The sequence below is a fragment of the Phascolarctos cinereus genome, unplaced genomic scaffold (assembly GCF_003287225.1).
Source record: "Phascolarctos cinereus isolate Bilbo 61053 unplaced genomic scaffold, phaCin_HiC Scaffold_3;HRSCAF=262, whole genome shotgun sequence".
NCBI classification, from domain to species: Eukaryota; Metazoa; Chordata; class Mammalia; order Diprotodontia; family Phascolarctidae; genus Phascolarctos; species Phascolarctos cinereus.
In genome coordinates, this window is record NW_027555736.1 from 177,445,121 (window position 1) to 177,466,350 (window position 21,230).

Consider the following 21,230-nt stretch of genomic DNA (forward strand, 5'->3'; position numbering starts at 1 on the left):
CAGCTAATAGATCATTTTTAGAGACTGGACCTGGGTGTGTCACTGTGATCTATTAGAGAGAGAGAAAGAGTAAGAAGACCAATTCTGCAGTAGATAATATGGATTTTGATGATAACTTTTGAAAAAGATTTTGAAAAGCAGAGATTCTTCAGGTAAAGGGTGCCTTTGTGCTGGAAAAATTCATGAATGTATGTCCTATTCAGCCTGAAGCAACTATGTGGTAAAGTGGAGAGGTCATTGGGCCTTGAGTTAGGATGGCATAAACTCAAATCCATCTGACACTTACTAGCTGTGTGACACTGGACAAGTCACTTTAACCTCTGTCTGCCTCAGTTTCCTCAATTGCAAAATGAGCACCTACCTCCCAGGATCAGATAAGTTAACATTTATGAAGTGCTAAACATAATGCCTGGCACATAGTAGGTACCTAATAAATGTTTCTTGCCTCCCTCCGTCCCTCCCTTGCCTTCCCTCCCCTTACTTCTTTTCCTCTTACAAACAGATGCAAATAAATTTAAATTTGGAGGCTGAAAGAGATATGAGAGGATCCAGGATGAGGGAAGAAAGACCAGATGATTTTAAAAATTAGTTGATTACAAAATTATCTTAAAACTATGTCTACTGTACCTCTAGGAAAAGCAGAATGATGTAGTGGAAAAATCACTGGTCTGGGAGTCAAAAGCAAGACTTGTATTCAAATCCCACTTTTGCTTCTTATTAGTTGTAAAACTGCATGCAATTAATTTAGCCTTTCTTTGGCTCTCAGGTCCCTCATCTATACATTTCAAGATGCTTGTACCTTTCTCATAGGATTGTTATGAAGACCAAATGAGATCATATGTGTGTGTGTATATATATATATATATATATACACACACACACACACATATGTATATATACATACACACACACACACACACACACACACACACACACACACACACACACACACACACACATATATATATACACACACACACAGTGCTTTGCAAGGCTTTTTAGCTGTTATTTTATTACCATTATTTTCCCAAAGAAGTACTACTTTGTGGATCTAGACAAACACCTTTTTTGTGTGTTACGTAGACAGTTATGAATAGTGGTTATTTAGTTAATAATAATAATAATTGCTATTATTTATATAGCACTTTGAGGTTTGCAAAGTTTTACAAATATTTCATCTTTTCTGCACAACAACCTTAGGAGGTAGGTGCTGCTATTATCCCAAATTTACAGATAGGAAAACTAAGGCAAACAGGTTAAGTGACTTGCCTAGAGTCACACAGACAGTAAGTATTTGAGGAAGTATTTGAATTCAGCTTGTCCTGACTCCAGGGCCAGTACTCTATCTATTTGCTATACAGCTATCTTAGGTTATTTGAATATTTCAATTCAAACCAATTTTCATATAGATTTTTAAAGTTTACTTCTTTGCTGCCAATGAGGTTGATGAATGAAGTACAACCTAGTTTTGTCTCTCCATAGCTTCCACCTTCCAGTATTTGCCAGTTCTCCTTGACTGCCATCTGTTCTCTATCTTCATTTGTTAACAGAGCTTGAGCCTGATTATAGGAGATGGACCTAATGTCAGGGTTGAAGGGGTCACTATATTTCATTATATAATTGCCACATTTGTGAGGTGATACTTCTCGTGGTCTTCCTCCTCCATAGATGTTTTGCAAATTAAACCAGTGCTACCCTCTGCTACCAGGAAAATTTATGGTAAAGATTGAATAAGAATTATACAGGATGGGAAGGCAAGGAAAGGTCATAATCTGTGCTAGTGGAAGAAATAGCCACACTAGTCAAAATCCCAGATCCTCCAAAGTACCAACTCTCATGCTGTCTTGCCCCTATTTTCAAGCTAAAACTAGTAGGAATTTAGTAATAGCCAGATCCAGATAACGGCGTCATTGAATGACAATCAGTATTCGCAATATGTTGTTTTTGTTCATACCATGGTATAGCTTCATATAGGTTCAAACCATACGATGATGCCTGACAATCAATGGGACTTCTAGGTTATAGCAGCAGGAAAACATTATAAAAGAATTGGGATGGGAAATGTTTTAAATATAACTAAGCAGGTGAATAGCCTGGTCTTAGTGTATCCCAAGTAGCAATTTGGAGCCTTCCTTAAGCCTACCATCAATAAAGAATAGAAATCAGAGCTTATGCTGGGCAGCTGCTTTTTAACCTTGCAATTAAATGTTGAAGCAAATACGCCTGTGATCTGAAATAGCCACACCCAAAACTCAAGTGCTCCTGGCAGTCTCACCTAAAGTCAAAGTGGAGTCCCCTAGGAAATAACTTTCCAGCACATTTATTTTGAGTGATTTTCATTTATTTGGCATTCTCAAATACAAGTGGAGAAGCACTCAAGGCTAATAGATTTCATCTCACAGCCCCATAATGCAGTTCTCGGATCACACTTGTTTCCATTCCCGTGTGTATCTAACTAGTCTTTTTCCACATTCTGCCCCACCTGCTTTCATTATCAGTGGGTAATATTAGAGCCTTGTAACAACACCACTGGGAGAGGCAGACTCTGCTTCTGCTACTCAATCTGGGTTAAGTACAGGCCAGAGATGATTGTTGTCTGCATTTTTTCCTCCTTATGTATTGTACCATTTTGAAAAAGGAAACAATTTAATATTAAAACTCTCATTAGTTTCAAAAGAAATCTAGTGCTTCAATTTTGAGAGAAACGAAAAGCATATGAATATATTTACAAGTCCCAACCAGAGGCATCAGGAGAGGCTGACTCAGTAACAGTTTCAGGCACTGAGCCACAATGTATGAGGTCTGGGGCAGGGGTGGGGGGACACTTCTCTTTGAAAAAACTGGAAAGTCTATTGAACATGGTCATTTTCTCCCTTCACTGGGTGTTTTATGATTTAATATAAGCCCATTGGACTATTATCTTCCTCCTAACACCCCTGATTTAAACCAAAATACACTGTGATTTTGTGTCATTCATATTCTGTCTTGGGTGGGCTCTTTGAAGGGGTGAAATGGTGAATAATTAGTAGGCAATTGTACTAAAAACTGAATATGGATCTGTTCCCTGATAACTGACACCCTCGATAGCAGGATGTACATAATTATACATAGTTACATGCACATTTTTGCGTCTATATGTATGTATTACTATTTTTCTTGTTTCTGGAGAGAGCACATCAGACTCTGAAAGTGCTGTTGTTGTTAGAGTCCTGGGTTTGAATCTTGGCCCCGATACTTAGTTCTTTGGTGACCCTAGGCAAGTCATTTAATCTCTGCTTCATGGTTCCCTCATTTATAAAATAAGAAAGTTGGACTAAATAAAGACACATCCCCTTTAATTCTAAATGTGTGATCCTAAATGATGCCATTTTTGATTAGTAGAGAAATCTTCTCCTAACTCACCTGATTTGCTTTCTAAGTATTTAGATTTAACACAATATACTTTTTTTTTTAAAAAAGGCTGCTTTCAGTAACATTGGTAATAATGTATGATTTGTCCCATTTTCTCATTAATAATAGCACTAATGACAGTAGCTCATATTTATATACTACATTAAGGTTTACAAAGCTCTTCATATGTATCATCTTGTTGCGGCCTCACAAGAACTCTTAGGAGTACTATTATTATCCTCAATTTATAGAGGAGGAAACTGAGGTTCAGAAATGTTAAGCGACCTATCCAGGATCACATAGCTGGTACATATACTATATACAATAGGTACATATACAAAGGTATATAGCCTTTAACCAAGTCTTCCCTGAATCCAAATATACCCAGCACTCTGTCCTTATTCTCAGTTTTGATGAGTTCAGATAGCCTTGTGATAGATATTGATGGAATCATCAAAAACCCAGCCTAAGGGGAGCAGCTAGGTGGCACAATGGATAGAGCACAGGCCCTGGAGTCAGGAGGACCTGTGTTCAAATCTGGCCTGAGACACATAATATTCACTAGCTGTGTGACCCTGGGCAAATCACTTAACCCCAGTTACCTAGCCAAAAAACAAAACAAAACAAAACAAACCCAGCCTAAGAAGCATCCCTTACTATTCCCACCAAATGAGACAATCCTTAACTGAACAAGTTTTGTTATAAAAGTCCATTTATGATGTGTCAATTATTTGTAACTCTGAATCCATTTTCCATAGATATAATAGCATCCTATTTTCTGAGTATCATTAAGAATCTTAGCATTAGAAAGGAATATAGAATTCCTCTAGTCCAATTCACAACTGAGTAGGAAACCCCTCCTCAGAGACCCTTATAAGTGACATCCGACTTCTGTTTGTTGACTTCCAGGGATAGTTCTCCGAGCAGCCCGTTCCACTTTTGGACAGCTCTAAGTTAGGATATTTTTCCCTTCTATTGAGCTGCTGTTGTTGTTCAGTCGTTTTAGTTGTGTCCAGCTCTTTTTGACCCCATTTGGGGTTTTTCTTGGCAAAGATACTGGAGTGGCTTGCCGTTTCCTTCTCCAGCTCATTTGACAGATGAGGAAACTGAGGCAAATGGAGTTAAGTGACTTGCTGAGGATCACACAACTAGTAAGTATTTAAGGCCGGAGTTGAACTCAAGAAGATGAGTTTTTATCCACTATACCACCTAGATGTCCCTAGCAGGAGCATAGCGTTAGTCTAATACTTTCTCAAGACAGCCCTTCGTATATTTGAGGACGTCTATCTTCTCACTATGGCTGCCATTCTCTTCTTCAGATTAAAATCCTAAGTTGCTTCCATCAGTCCTGATCAGTGGCAGAGCTCTGAGTCGCTTTAGCATCTCAGTTTTCATCCTCTGGGATGTTCTTCAGAACATAATACCAAACTCCAGATGTGGTCAGACCAAAGCAAAGCACACTGATACTTTAATCCCCCTCATTCTATATACTGGGCTTCTATCAGTATAGCCTAAGATTGAATTAGCTTTTTTGACTGCTGTGTTATACCACTGACTCATTAAGCACCAAACTAAAACCCTGAAATCCTCACATGTTTTTCACATGAACTGTTGTCTAGCCGTGTCAACTTATCCTACCCTCTCAGGTTCCTAGACCAACTGGCCGCAAAAGATTATTTTCACTTATATGGTATTAATAACATTAGTTAAGAGAAGAAAAAAAAGCAGAAAATTTCTTTCTGACATTCCTGTGCACAGGGCCAATCCTAAGCAACCTTTTGAAATCCCTCCCAACTCCATTTCAGATTCTTCTCATTTCCTAATGCCCTGCTTTCTAGGACCCCAGGCATCCTTTTCCTGATGAATTCTTAAAGTGCTGTACCCTCCTAGACCCTAAAACCAACAAGCACTTATTATGTGCTTACTGTGTTCCAGGCACTTTGCTAAATGGTAGGTATACAAATATGAGTAAAAGCATGACTGTCCCTGCCCTCAAAAGGCTTACATTCTAATGGAGGAAGACAACATGTAAAAGGGAACCAATGGGTGTAAAGAGAGCGATGGTGGTGAAGTCGGAAGCAGAGCCCCAAGAAAAATGAAGGAAACTACCCTGAAATTACTGGATGCTCCAAAACTACCTCCCCTTGATGGAAACTCCCACTGTACAGATGATTTCAGCTGAGTGTTAGAAAAAAGTAATCTGATTAAACTACTTTATTTAAGTTTGTGAAGTAATAGCTGTTGAATGCTCTTGAGTGGTATATGAAGCTTTAGTTGGCAACCAGGAGCAGCAATGGCTACTGAAAAAGCACTGGACCTGGAGTCAGGAAGACCCTGGGCAAGTCATTGACAGTGACTGACTGCCTCAGTTTCCCTCATACGTAAAACTGGAATAGCTTCTACCTCACAAGACTGTTGTGAGGAAAGATAAGATAGTGTTTGTAAAGTATTTTCTAAATCTTAAAACATTATACAAATACTAGTTGTTATTGTTATATCAAATCCAAATGAATTTCTAATTAAAGGACTTCATAAGCTTGTAGTAAAACAGTAGCAACAAACAACATTAGGATGCTGGAGGAAGATAGTTTAAGGCAGAGGGCACTATCGTCTTGAGTCAGACCATGAATTTCTAGGAATCTGTCCCTACAATCAGCTACCCTAAATGGTTTTTGCTTATCTAAGTTTCTTTTTTTTTTTTTCACTTTTGAATCCATAGGTCCCCTAAAATTTACTTTTCTTTTTCTCTTCCATGATTGCAGTGGCAGGAATAACAAGGGTTCTGATAGTAAGAGAAAGAGTTGGTGGAGAAAAGGGAAGAGGCAAATGCATCAGGGACTTGGGGTGGGTATTGCCCAGACTGAAATAAGGATCATTTGTCAACTGGTGTTCTAGAGTAGTTCACCTTAGGTGGGTATAAGCATCTCCAGCTACACATGTGGAGGCTGAAAACTGCCTGTATCTGTCTCAAATAAAACTGAGCCATTATTAAAAGCCAATTTTGATATCAGAGTAAGAAGAATCTACTGGGGGCAAATTTTTAATTAGAGACTCTATCCTGACTATACCTTTGATTTTCTAAGAGTGTACTTGGCAAAATTTTTCTTTTATTTATTTTTCTTAAATTTTTAAATGGTAGCTTTCAAGCCATCCTAGAAATGAAGGGCAGGAAGTGTGGAGGCTTGCTTATTTGACCTCACCAATCTGATGTCTGAATCCTCAGTCATCTTTTTTATTGGACTTTGCCAAATTCATCATTTTGGCTGCTTTCAAAAACCATCCAACTTTTAGGATGTATATTTGCTTTAATACCTGTTCAATATTCTGTTATACCTTTTGACCTTCCTCTAAGCTAGTCTATTGGAACGTGAAAAACAACATATTCCCAAACTCTTGCAAGGGTTATTTGTTTAAAAAAAAATTAGAAAAAAATCTCATTGTTTCGTAGTCTCTTTGATTTCAATTCACTATTTCACTTGCTTTTTTCTTTTTAAGCCAAAGTAGTACACCAACCCTATGGGATTCCTTAGAAGAACCTGATATTCAAGACCCAAGTGAATTTGAGTATTTATTCTCCAAAGACACCATTCAACAAAAGAAAAAGCCTTTGTCAGAATCCTATGAGAAGAAAACCAAGGTCAAAAAGGTACTGAATAATTATAGTAATAATCATTGTATTCCTCCTCAAATATGAGAATTCACTATATGCTGATTTGCTTACCTATCTTTTCTGGTAATATAAGAGAAATTTTTAAGTCATAGAAGGAAAGAAGGGAGTCTTAAAATTAAAGTAGTGAGAGTGAGAACTTGATTCCTGCGATTGTATTCAGAGGGTCTATGAACTTTGGTGCAGTTTTACAGAGTATTTTACCTGAGCTTATAATCTAGGTCTACTAGTTTTGCGTCAGCATGCATGATTTCTTTATTTCTTCAAAAATGCATTTAAATTTAATAAAAGCACAAGCCTGAAGAAAATAGTATTCTCCTCTCTCATTCCTTCTCCCTCTCCCTTTCCCTGCTTTCCTCCTTCTTCCCCTTTCCCACTTCCTGATCAGTATTACATTTTTTATTAAACAACAAAGAAATTGAAGGTTTTGATAGCTTTGTTGTTTAAGAAATTTGATAAAAGCCGTGGTGGTATGTGTAGAAGAGTCAATGGATATGATTCAATTTCTCCCTTTCCCATGTGATTTTGTTTAAACAAATTACTTTTACTATATAGACCTCAGTTTCTTCATCTGTAATAATAATAATAATAATAATAATAATAATAATAATAATAATAATAATAATAATAATAATGATAATACCTGGCTTGTCTATCTCAGAGAACTTCAGAAATGGAAGGGACCTTAACAGTCACCCACCACCTCTCAAGACCTCCTGCATGACTTTGGGATAGTTCAAGTTGTTAGGAATTTTGTCTGAAGTAAAGTCTCAGCTTGCCTTTTCTGAAGCTTGCCCCTGTTGTTCCTGGTTGGTTCTGCCCCCAGGACCAAACCGAGCGGGTTTAATCCCTTTTTCAAGGACAGTCATTCAAACATTTGAAGACAGCTGAATTTGTTGGGCTAACTTTTTCCACCACCACCCTCCGCCTCCAAAACACACACACACACACCAACTTCTGACAATTTGGTGTGTGCCATCTAGCCTTTTATTCAAGTTTTAGATAAAAAATGTTAAACAACCAAGCTGGGTCAAGTACAGAGCCCAGGGGACTCACAGGAGACCTCTTAACCAACTTGATAGAGAACCATTAAGTTCAACTCTTTGACTTTAGCCATTCAACCAGTTCCAAAACTATCTTAATTATATTACCAGCTTGTCCTTTTCTTGCCAACCTTTCCACAAGATTAACATGGGATACTTTATCAATGTTCTGCTAAAATCTAGGTAAACCGTATCTCAACATTCAGTTGATCTAACTGTCCAAAAAAAGGAAATTTATTTTGGCATCATCACCTGTGCTTGATGAAGCTGTACTGGCTCTTTATAAACACCACTTTCTTCATTATCTTTTTCATGAACCATCCCAGAATTTTACTAAGAATCAAAGTGAGACTCACTGAACTGCAGTTGGAAGATTCTGGTCTCATCCATTTCTTCTCTTGTAGTCTTAATGGCTCTTCTTGATTTTGAACTTAAAAAAATACAATTAACAAAGTAGAGCAGATAATGAGAATTGTACATGAAACCATGAATTTCTGTTATACCCAGATTGCATTTTCTTCTGATTTTAAAATAACTTTCAACATGTTACTTTCAAAGATGTCCTGCTTATGTTTCCTTCACTTCTATGCATTAGAAATAAATAATATATATATAGTTATATGTGTGTGTATGTATGTATACGTGTGTGTGTGCGCGCGTGTGTGTGTGAGTGTGTGACTGATTTCCCTCTTGTGTAAAATGAGAAGTTGGACTAGGTATTTCCTGAGGTCTATTCCAGCAAGATTCAAGTCCTTCCTTCCTTCCTTCCTTTCTTCCTTTCTTCTTCCTATACAGTGTTACCTTAATTCTGTTCCTCCTTCACCTGAAACAAAAACAAAACAAAAAGGGGAAACAGAATCCTTATAATAAATATGCATAATTAAGCAAAATAAATCCACACATTGGCCATGTCTGAAAATGTATGTCTCATTCTGCACCTCAAGACTATTATGTCTCTCTCAGGAGGTAGATGACAAACTTCTTCACTTGATCCTATGAGGTAAAGATTGGTCGTTTTACTGATGAAATATCTTTAATCTTTCAAAGTTGTTTTTCTTTACAATATTGCTCTGATCATATAAACAGTTCTATTTCTTCTGCCTATTTCACTTTGTGTCATTAAGACCTTTCAGAGGATTAGTGAAATAATACATATGAAAATGCTTTAAAGAGTATACAGTGTAAAATGGTATTATGATAATTGTTATATTATCATCTTAGGTCATCATTTCCCCTTTATCATTCAGTGGAGTCTGAGAGACAGCAAAGTAAACTAGGCTGTCTTAGGGATGGAATCAACCCCAGCAGGACGGAAATAGTAGGTCCAGTACTTTATAACTGTTTAAGTATAGATAAATTACTTGATTTCTCTTATAGTTACGTTTCCTTATCTGTAAAATGAGGATAATAATACATGTATATCATCCCTACTGAGCATCATATGAAATTAATATTATAAAGTATATAATTTTGCAGTACCTTAAAAGTGCTATCTTTGAAAATGTTTATTATTAGTAGTGATGCTGTATCTGCAGCCTTAAAAAAAAAAGCAATTGAAAAGGGAGCATGGTATTTGTTTAAAGTATAAGTGTACCTCAAGTACAGTAATGTGACAACTGAAAAACTTTACCATGATTTCAGTTTTTTGCTAAACAAATCATAGGCTTATAGATAGATCTTGTATTGGAGGGAACCTCAAAGACCACTGAGTCTAGACTTCTCATTTTATTGATGATTTATGTAATGCAGAACATTATTTTACCATTTAGGTAGTAGAGCCCTTTAGGCCATGGAAAACTCCAAATTCCTTAGCAAGACCCTTATCTGGCTGCTCAGGCTCCAGCCCTCAGATCATATGTCTGGAAACCTCCAGATTCCTTAGCAAGACCCTTATCTGGCTGCTCAGGCCACAGCCCTCAGATCATATCTCTGGAAGCCTCCATTGTGAGAAAGTTTGCACAGCATTATCATATCTACACAGAGGGAGAAGGATGTCCTTGACCAGCCCCCAAAAAACCTCTTCCTCTTGCCAGACTTCAAAGATCCATCCCCCTCCCTGTGCTGTATACTCCCTATATAAACCCTAGCTCAACCCCTGATGGCTGCTGCTTGATTTGGATGTGAATATCCCTGGCAGCCGCGCGCTAATAAAGTCCACAATTTAAAATTAGCTTGGGTGGTCAACTCGCTAATTTCTGGGTATAACAATTTATGATGATAATTAATATTTATAGAGTGCTTTAGGGTTTACAAAGCACTTTACAAAAATTATCTCATTTTATCTTCACAACAACCCTGGGAGGTAGATGCTATTATTATCTCCATTTTACAGATGAGGAAACCGAGGTATACAGAGATTAGGTAACTTTTCCAGAAAGTATCTGGGGCTGGATTTGAATTCAGGTCTTTCTGACTTAAACTAGAGCACTGTATGCACTGTGCCAGGAAAATTGAACCTTAAGGAGTTTCAATAACTTCCCTAAGGTCACGTAGTAATTATTAGAAGTAGGATTTAAACCCAGGTCCTGAGTCAGTGCATTTGGCACTGAATAAGGTGCTTCTGTATTTTTGACTTTCATTTGATGACTAGGTGGTGTAGTGGATAGAGCTCTGGGTTTGGAGTTAGGAAGACCTGAGTTCAAATCCTGCCCCAGATACTTACCAACTGTGTTACCTTGAGCCAGTCACTTAACCTTTGCCTCCATTTCCTCATCTGTAAAATATAGATAATAGCATCTACCTCCCAGACTTGTTGTGTCAAATAAAATAATATATGTAAAACACTGTGCCAACCTTAAACTAAAATATTAATGTGAGCTGTTATATGACATGTGTTTGTTCAGGCATCTCCGACTCTTCATTATCCCCGTGGACCATATCATGCTAATACTGTCCAAGGAGTTTTCTTGGCATCAAGACACCGGAGTGGTTTGCCATTCCCTTCTCCAGTGGACTAAGACAAACAGAGGTTAAATGACTGCCCAGGGTCACACAGCTAGTAAAGATCTGAGGTCAAATTTGAACTCAGATCTACTTGACTCCAGGCCCAGTGCTTTATCCACTGAGCCATCTAGCTGCCTCTTTTATGACATGCTGTGAAACTAGAATTATATTTTCATAGGAAGACTTTTGCTCTTGACTTTAAGAAGAATCATGGCAAATATTTCCAAATCATACACTTAATGGAAAAAATAGAATTTTCTGATAAAAGAACAATGCTAGAAGTATAATTACATGATAGGCGCTGGTTGAATCTACATAAAAGGGGGAATCTACTCATGTCTTCCTGTATATAGCTGATCTATCTGATCTATTTGAATAGCTTAAAAGGTGTTTCTTGCCTGTTGGGGTAGTAATAGTCTTTTCATTCCAAAGCAGGGATCAATACTCGCCTTCTCTAGGAAGTTTTCCTTCTCTACACACTAATCAAACCCACACTTATTCACTCCTTTATTTATCCTTTATAGTTTTTAAATACTATGGAGGAACTCCCTGATGTGTGATGTGGGTGCACATTGTATGCTTTGTTGACTGAGATAGCAATCTGTCTCAGCCTTCTCATCCTTTGTGGATTCTTCATCTCCTCCTTCCATAAATCTTCCTTATACTTAACGTTCTCATTAGCTGTGTGACCTTTAGCAAGTCAGTTAATTTCTCTGGACCTGATTTCTCTCTTGGGTAAAATGAGAGAGTTGGTACTCCCAGAGGTCTGTTCCAACAACAGAAGCTTCTAGGAAGCTGTGACTAATGCTCCCATTCGCTCTTTGTCCCTTTTAGATTGTTCTTTTCTATTTTGGTATCCCTACAGGGCCTACCTACCTAATGCAGTGCTGTGTAACTATAAAGCTCCTTAATGTTCAGTGAATAAATGAAATACCCGTTTTTACTCCCAAGGTAAAACTCCCAAGTTAAAAGCTATTGGCCTAGTTTGGCCATCTCTTATCTCTTAATGGTTTGCTTATTTAACTAAGGGCTTTAAACTAGAGCTATTTGTACTTAAAGAGTGCTTAAGTAATCTGTCGGTTTCAAAACAAAACAAACCTCAAGCCCTCTACTTTCCTTAAAGCTGCTTGATCTTTCTGCCCTGTGGGGGTATCACTTACCTTGTGGTTAAAAGATCTCTGTAAGTGTGTGTTCCATAGTTTTGTTTGGGGGGGGGAGGGATGGGACCCAGCACACCTGTAAATGGACCAAACCTTTTGAATTTTGAGAATTGTTAACCTCTAGGTCTTTAGCTCCTTTGAGGCAGAGATTTTCTTTTTCTTTTTCTTTTTTTTTGTATCCCTAGGCCTAGCACCAAGGTCGCACAGAGTAGGCAGTTAATAAATGGTTGTTGATAGGAATTCAGTCAATTTGACTTGCCTAGAAATCAGATCACTGGAATGACTGCTGTTGGCTAAGCTTGTTGATTCACTTAGTGCTAGCCAAGTACCCAAGGAAGAGGTGACATAATTCTTGCCTTATATGTATATACATAAGTTGCATGTAGAAGATGCAGATACATTTATCCTCCTCAATATCACTACCACTCTCAAAGAAAGCTTCATACCCAGTTCCTAGGAACAACAGTCAAGCATAATGAATTTGAAGGAAGAACTTTGGAAAAGGTACCTAAGAAAATTCTCAGGGAACCTAATTTGGACCCCAAAAAGTAGACTAGTAGAAAAGCCTAAATCTTAAGCTTGAAGGGACCTCAAAGATCATCTAGTCTAGTCCTCTTATGGAGACAGGAAACTGAGGCCTGCAGGACTTGTGATTTGCCCAAAGGCACACAGGTAGTTTGCATCAGAGGGATGTTTGAACCCAGGTCTTTTGACTCCAGGAGGTACTGTTCTTTCCAAGGTACCTCCCATTTCTGCTGAATGTCTCTGTCTCATCACTCTGGTTCTGCAAAACAGTGCTGGGTGCTCTCGGTCTTCAGTAAACTTTTATGGCTTACTTTAAGCATTGAGATTTTCAGTTTACAAAGTTTTAAGCAAATCTGAGAAATTCACTGCCGAATTCAAGCCAGAAAAGTTTAAAAGAAAAAGCCCTACTGCCTCTTACTGTTTATTTCCAGCATTCCAACAGCCACATCACTGATGTTAACCTCTTACCTGAACTCTCTCTCTCTCTCTCTCTCTCTCTCTCTCTCTCTCTCTCTCTCTCTCTCTCTCTCTCTCTCTCTCTCTCTCTCTCTCACACACACACACACACACACACACACACACAGAGCTGATTTGAAGCAAATATGATCTGAAGCACATCACTCCCCTGCTAAAGAAACTTCTGTGGCTCCATGTTGTCATTAAGATAAAATAAAAACTCCTTTGACTTAAGGACTTGTAGCCATATTTATATCGGTATATAAGCCCTTCCTAACTTGACTTTAGCCTATTTCTTCTGGTTGATTACATATTACATGCAAACTTTCCTCCTTTCTCTTCCCCATACACAGCATTCTATTTCCTGTCTCTACTATGCTGCAAAGACTGACCCCCATGCCCAGAATATTCTTCCTTCTCACCTAAGTTTTTGAAACCCCTAACTCTCTTCTTAGGCTCATCTCATGAACTTCTTTCAAGAGGCGTTTTTTGATTACCCTAATTGTTAGTGTGTATATTGTTTATTAGGAGTTTTCAGTCATGTCCAACTCTTCACAACCTCATTTGGGGCTTTCTTGGGAAAGGTACTGGAGTGGTTTGCCATTTCCTTTGCTCATTTTACAGATGAGGAAACTGAGGCAAACAGAGTTAAGCGACTTGCCCAGGGTCATACTTTTACGTGTCTGAGGCTAGATTTGAGCTCAGGAAAACTCATCTTCCTGAGTCCAGGCCCAGTGCTCTATCTACTGCACCTCCTAGCTGTCATTAATGTATGTAGCCTATATAATCTCTGAGCATGTATAGTAGACTAGGAATTAGCATATTGCATATAGAACTCATATTCAGTTTGCATTTATATCCCAAACATCTAGAACAATGTTTAGCACACAATAGGCGCTTAAGTGATGATTGGTTGATTAAGTAGATTAAGGATCGAAATCCCTGGCTCTTTTTTTTAATGAAAAGTTTTTTTGTTTGTTTGTTTGTTTGTTTTTTGTTAATTGTAACCAACCCAGGAATATGAATTCCAGTTTTTCTATTTACTACCTATGTGACCTTGGGAGACTTGCTTTACATCCATGGGCCTCAGTTTCCACATCTGTGAAATGAGGGGGCTGGACTGAATGATTTCTAAGCTTCTTTCTAGCTCTAGGATTCTGTAAGTTTTTTATCATCACTTTATCCCTTGTTTGGTTAAAAATTTTCTTCCTAGTCATATTCCATTCCTCAATTAAAAAAATGATGTGGCCTTTTATATTTAGCAATTTTATCTATTTTGAACTTATTTTGGTATATGATGCAAGATGTTAGTATGAACCTAAATTTTGCCAAAGTTTTCTCATTTTTTTCTAATTTTCTAATTTTCCCAGTTCCAAATTTCCCAGTTATTGTTAATGTCCACAAAAGGTGTATTCAAACCAAGAATAGTCTCATGAAAATGTTAGAAAATTGCAACATGAACTATGGCTTTTTATTTTTACTTCAACTTCTTTCTGATAGTCAATGTGACTTCTTCCCTCTCCCCTCATCCCACCTGATAGCATGCCTTAAGGTTATGGTTTGTAACCGTAAAACTGAGCAATGTTAACTTACAGGGCAGACATCTATGTCATATATATTGTTCACACAGTACCCTAATCGACGACATCGCTTAATCATTTTCCAAGTTTATTCCTTTAATGATCCTTCTATAATGAGGAGCTGCCACACCTTGTTCCAGTTTACAGATTTCTCCCTGGACTCTATGGCCAGCCTTTGAGGATCCAGTTTAAAACAAAAGACAGAAACCATTCAGTTTTCTTTTACCCGGCCACAAATACCTTAACGGGCTGATCTGTGTTTTTATTTATTCATATTTAAAATTAGTTGTCAGAACTTGTCAAGACTCCTTCAAACTGATGCTATTTGAGCATAAGTGTTGCTAGTCCTGAGTCTTTTGCTGGCTGTCCCGCAGTAATATAACCACATTGGTACCCGAGGCAGAGGCAGCTTTAATTAGGATACTCCCTACTTCCCTAAAACCACAAGAGGGCACCTTAGAATGTATAGACAGATAGGCTTTCTCTGTTCCAATAACACCAGAGAAGAGTCCTCTAGAAAGGAGTGACAGCTCTTTAACAGCCTACCCAGACCTATTAAGTACCTGTATTATTGACTCTGAGCCCAGGCATCGGACCACATTACTAACGTATCTGCACCCCAGCCAGTTGGACCAAGCTAGGAGACAAGTTATTAAGCAATTCAGTCCTAGAGGGTTGAATGAACAATGGCTGTTAAAAAGTCCATATGAGATAGACCTTGTCTTTCCTTGAATGACTGGAGTTTTCCTGCTTTTTTCTTCAGTTTCCCAATCTCTTGGGGGGGGGGGGATGGGTGTGTGTGTGTGTGTGTGATAATCTGGTCATCATAATAGTAGGGAATAGGCTTATTTAATTTATGAGTATTGAATAAATTATGTCTCTCCTAATGATATTTCCTATTTCCTTGGCTCCTGCCTTGCAACCCTCAAGTTTGCCACCTCCTGGTTCAGTATACATATTAGGAAAATTTTGAAGTCTTGCCTGTCTCTCTCCCTAGACAGGCTACCTATATTTATAGCTTTCCAGACTAGGCCTATTTCCATCGACGTGCCATGGGCTGGAGCCATCCAGATGGGAGGATGATGACTCACTATGCCAGAGACTTCTCCAGTGACAGAGACAACCATAGCCTCTATTTCTCAGCCAGATGGGTTGGAGAATATGATAGGAATAAAATCTGGTAATAGTCATCTCTGAGCTCCAAATCCCAATAAAGATACTTAGTAACTTGGGGGCTTACTGTCAGCTGTAATGGTTTCTGTACCTATTCATAGGTAAAGACGTGGATGTGCACGTGGACATCTCACAAGCACACACAAATACTTCACCATAGCAAATACTGACACAGACACAACTGTCTCCACAACGCAGGTGCACATGCACATGCACACACCTGCTTCATTATGTTCACATGTACATTCACATAAATAAAAAAAAATTCCAGTAATTTACAAAACTTAGCATAGTGGTGGGCACATAGAGAGCTCTAAATAAAATAGCAGATGACTAAATGGCCATAGATCCTTGCATTTATTTGTGTAACCCACATAAGAAAGAAAATCAGAAATATCTCTGTTTGGCTAAGACTGAGTCAAAGATAAAGATACACAATTACCTTTTCATACATTCTTAGAAGTAGCCAGATGTTTGTTCTAAACACTAAATGTTTTTAACTATATACAAAGCAAGATTTAAATATGTTGGCTCTGTATGGCATTGTAAACTGACAGCTGGCCTTGGAGTAAGGAAGGACTAGGGACTAGTCCTAGCCTAACACATGTAGGACATCCCAAAAATCTCAGTAGAGTTTTAAGCTCCTAAAGCTTAAAACTAAAGGAGTGCTAGTTGAATGACCTATCCGGGTATCAGGCAATTCTCTCAGACAATTTATAAATTGCAAAATAGTTGCAGACCTGCATTGATAGGAATTTCTTTACTGGGAATTATTCCCTGCATTGACAAAAACCATAGTTACAGACCAAAAAACAAAAACAAAGCTAATAGACAATTTTACATCTAGAGCGTATATTACACAGAGAAATATTCTGAATACTTTGGTAAAAATCAATATTGTAACATCAAATTCTTAGTGGTATAGGTAAATTTGATCATCATTTTAAAAAATCGAATCTCATACTTAGCTTTTATATCAAGATAAAAGGCACATTAACATAGGACACACCTTGAATTACACTGGAGCTTTGCACCTACTGCAAAGGTTTTACTTTCATCAGATCCAAGACATAATGATCTTTTAGTAGGATAATGGAGATCACAGATCTAAAACTAGAAAGGACCTAAAACATATTGCCCATTTTACAGATGGGGAAACTGAAGGTAAGATGTTAAGCGAGTGGCTTAAGAACACATAATTAGTAAAAATGTGAAGTGGGCTTTTAACGCAGGTCCACAGAATCCAGAGACAATGTTCTTAATAGTCCCTTCACTGGAACAAATCACAACTCCTCTTTTCCTTAGTAGACAATCTTTGTGAGTAGCTGGGACAGAAAATATTCATCAGACAGTGTCTAACATTTTATAATCACCCAAGCCTCCCTAACGTTGGCTAGATTAGTCCTTAGCTGATAGATGTGTGAGTCCATCTCTGAATCCATTCTTAAAACCTTCCCAATTTTGTATAGGATCTAAGTGCTTCCTCTTCACTTGGAATAGCCTTTGAGAATTTTGAGTTTCATCGTTATTATTCCTCTTTTATATCATAGTGAGGCATCGAAAGATAACTTAGTGGAAGGATAATAGTGATGATGGTACACTTAGGTATATTACACTCTTGGGTTTGTTGTTGCTTGCTGTTCATTCGTGTCCGACCATTTGTAACTGCGTTTGGGGTTTTCTTGGCAAAGATACTGGAGTGGTTTGCCATTTCCTTCTCCAGCTCGTTTTAGAGATGAGGAAACTAAGGCAAATAGGATTAAGTGAGTTGTTCACATTTGAACTCAGGTCTTCCTGACTCCAGGTCTAACACTCTATCCACTGCGCCACCTAGTTACCGATTTACCAAGCACCTCTTCCTCATAGCCAAGTATCATGAAATATACTGAATTTGGGAGTTGAAAGACCAGAGTTAAAATCTTGATTTACCTCTGTGCCTCATTTTCTTCATTTGCAAACTATGATTCTAAAGTCCCTTTTAGTCCTAAATTTTATAAACTGTGTGAGATCAGTAGTCTCCGTCTTATGCCTTTACTGAGGCTCATGCTTATGGTCACATGCTAGTAAAGTTACAGAACCAAGATTCAAATCCAATTCTCCCAGGTCAGGTTCATTGTTCTTTTCACTGTCATGATGTTAAATGTTATACATATAATAAGATCCTGTCATGATATTTTTAAATTTTTATTAATTTATTTTGATTTATCAATAATCACTTCCATATGCTTTTGAGTTTAAAATTTTTCTCCCCCTTCCTCCCCACCACCCTCTCCAAGACAGCACACAATCTGATATAGGCTATATGTTTACATTCCTATTAAACATTTTCACATTAGTGATGTTGTAAGTAAAAATTAAAACCAATAGGAGGAACTATCAGAAAGAGGAAACAAAACTCAACAGAAGAGAAAAAAAATAGCAATTCAACTTTCATAGTTATTTCTTTGGATGTGGATAGCATTTTCCATCATGAGGCCTCTGGAGATATCTTAGATCCTTGTATTGCTGGGAAGGGTCAAGTTTATCAATATTAGTCATTGTACAACGTGGCTGTTATTGTGTACCATGTTCTTTTGGTTCTTATCATTTCACTCAGCATCAGTTCATGCAAGTCTTTCAAGGTTTTTCTGAAGTCAACCTGTTCATCATTTCTTATAGCACAATAGTATTCCATTACATTCATATGCCACGACTTGCTCAGCCATTCCCCAACTGATAGGCATCCTCTCAATTTCCAATTCTTTGCCACCATAAAAAGAGCTGCTATGAATATTTTTGTACATGTGGATCCTCTTCCCATTTGTATGATCTCTTTGGGATATAGCCCTAGAAGTGCTATTGCTGGGTCAAACGGTATGCACATTTTATTTTGGGCATAGTTCCAAATTTTTCTCCAAAATGGTTGGATCATTTCACAACTCCACCAACAATGTATTAGTGTTCCAATTTTCCCACATTTTCTCCAACATTTATCATTTTCCTATTTTGTCATGTTGGTCAATCTGATAGGTGTGATATGGTACCTCAGAGTTGTTCTGATTTGCATTTCTCTAATCAATTATGATTTAGAGCATTTTTTTATATGACTATAGATGGCTTTAATTTCTTCATCTGAGAACTGTCTGTTCATATCCTTTGACCATTTATCAATTGGGGAATGGCTTGTATTCTTATAAATTTGACTGAATTCTCTATATATTTTAGAAATGAGGCTCTTATCAGAAAGACTGGTTGTAAAAATTCTTTCCCAATTTTCTACCTTCCTTCTAATTTTGGTTGCATTGGTTTTGTTTGTGCAAAAACTCTTCAATTTAATGTAATCAAAATTATCCATTTTGCTTTTCATAATGCTCTCTATCTCTTGTTTAGTCATGAATTCTTCTGTTCTCCATAGATCTGATAGGTAAACTATTCCTTGTTCTCCCAGTTTGCTTATAGTATCAGCCTTTATACCTAAATCATGAACCCATTTTGACTTTATTTTGGTATATGGTATGAGATTTGGGTCTATGCTTTGCTTCTGCCATATTCTTTTCCAGTTTTCCCAAGCAGTTTTTTTTTTCAGAGAGTGGGTTCTTATCCCAGAAGCTGGGGTCTTTGGGTTTATCAAATAATAATTACTATAGTCATTGACTACTGTGTCTTGTATATTTAACCTATTCCACTGATCCACCACTCTATTTCTTAGCCAGTACCAAGCAGTTTTGATGCTTGCTGCTTTATAATACAATTTAACATCTGGAATTGCTAGGCCACCTTCCCCTGCATTTCTTTTCATTAGTTCCCTTGATATTCTGGACCTTTTGTTCTTCCAAATGAATCTTGTTATTATTTTATCTAACTCTATAAAATAATTTTTTGGTGGTTTGATTGGTATGGCACTGAATAAGTTAATTAGCTTAGGTAGAATTGTCATTTTTATTATATTAGCTTGGCCTACCCATGAACAACTGATGTTTTTCCATTTAGATCTGACTTTGTATGAAAAGTGTTTGGGGTTTTTTTTGTTTGTTTTTGTTTTTTTTTTTTAGGCAATTGGGGTCAAATGACTTGCCCAGGGTCACACAGCTAGTTAAGTGTCAAGTGTTTGGTCTGAGGCCGGATTTGAACTCAGGTCCTCCTGACTTCAGGGCTGGTGCTCTGTCCACTGAAAACTGTTTTGTAATTGTGTTCATAGAGTTCCTGGGTTTGTTTCGGGAGGTAAACTCCCAAATATTTTATAATGTCTACAGTAAGTTTAAATGGAATTTCTCTTTCTATCTCTTGCTGTTGGGCTTTGTTGGTAATATATAGAAATGCTGATGATTTATGTGGGTTTATTTTATAGCCTGCAACTTTGCTAAAGTTGTTTATTATTTCAAGTAGTTTTTTACTTGATTCTCTAGGATTCTCTAAGTATATCATCATGTCATCTGCAAAGAGTGATAGCTTTGTTTCTTCTTTGCCTATTCTAATGCCTTCCATTTCTTTTTCTTCTCTTATTGCTAAAGCTAAGCATTTCCAGTACAATATTGAATAACAGTGGTGATAATGGACATCCTTGTTTCACCCCGATCTTATTGGAAATGCTTCTAGTTGTCCCCATTACATATAATGCTTGCTGAAGGTTTTAGATAGATGCTATTTATTATTTTAAGGAAGACTCCATTTATACCTATGCTTTCTAGTGTTTTTAATAGGAATGGGTGTTGTATTTTGTCAAAAGCTTTTTCTGCATCTATTGAGATGATCATGTGGTTTCTGTTGGTTTTGTTGTGTGATATGCTCAATTATGCTGATAGTTTTCCTAATATTGAACCAACCCTGCATTCCTGGTATAAATCCTACCTGGTCATAGTGTATTATTCTTGTGATAAGTTGCTGTAATCTATTTGCTAGTATTTTGTTTAAAATTTTTGCATCTATATTCATTAGAGAAATTGGTCTATAATTTTCTTTCTCTGTTTTGACTCTTCCTGGTTTAGGTATCAGCACCATATTTGTATCATAAAAAGAATTTGGTAAGACTCCTTCTTCACCTATTTTCCCAAATAGTCTATGTTTTAATGGAATCAATTGTTCTTTAAATGTTTGATAGAATTCGCATGTAAATCCATCTGGCCCTGGAGATTTTTTCCTAGGGAGTTCATCAATGGCTTGTTCAATTTCTTTTTCTGAGATGGGGTTATTTAAGTATTTTACTTCCTCTTTGGTTAATCTGGGCAATTTATATTTTTGTAAATATGTATCCATTTCACTAAGATTGTCAAATTTGTTGGCATATAGTTGGGCAAAATAATTCCTAATTATTGTT

General features: G+C 37.3%; 1 protein-coding gene across 1 annotated transcript in view; it reads left to right on the forward strand.

Annotated features, from left to right (window-relative positions):
- The window catches only part of LOC110214783 (formin), a 356,877-nt gene that overhangs the window by 124,641 nt on the left and 211,006 nt on the right, over positions 1-21,230 (forward strand). Inside the window, 1 exon segment of the mRNA XM_020995886.2 lies at positions 6,886-7,036. Coding sequence (XP_020851545.2) covers positions 6,886-7,036 — 151 coding nt within the window.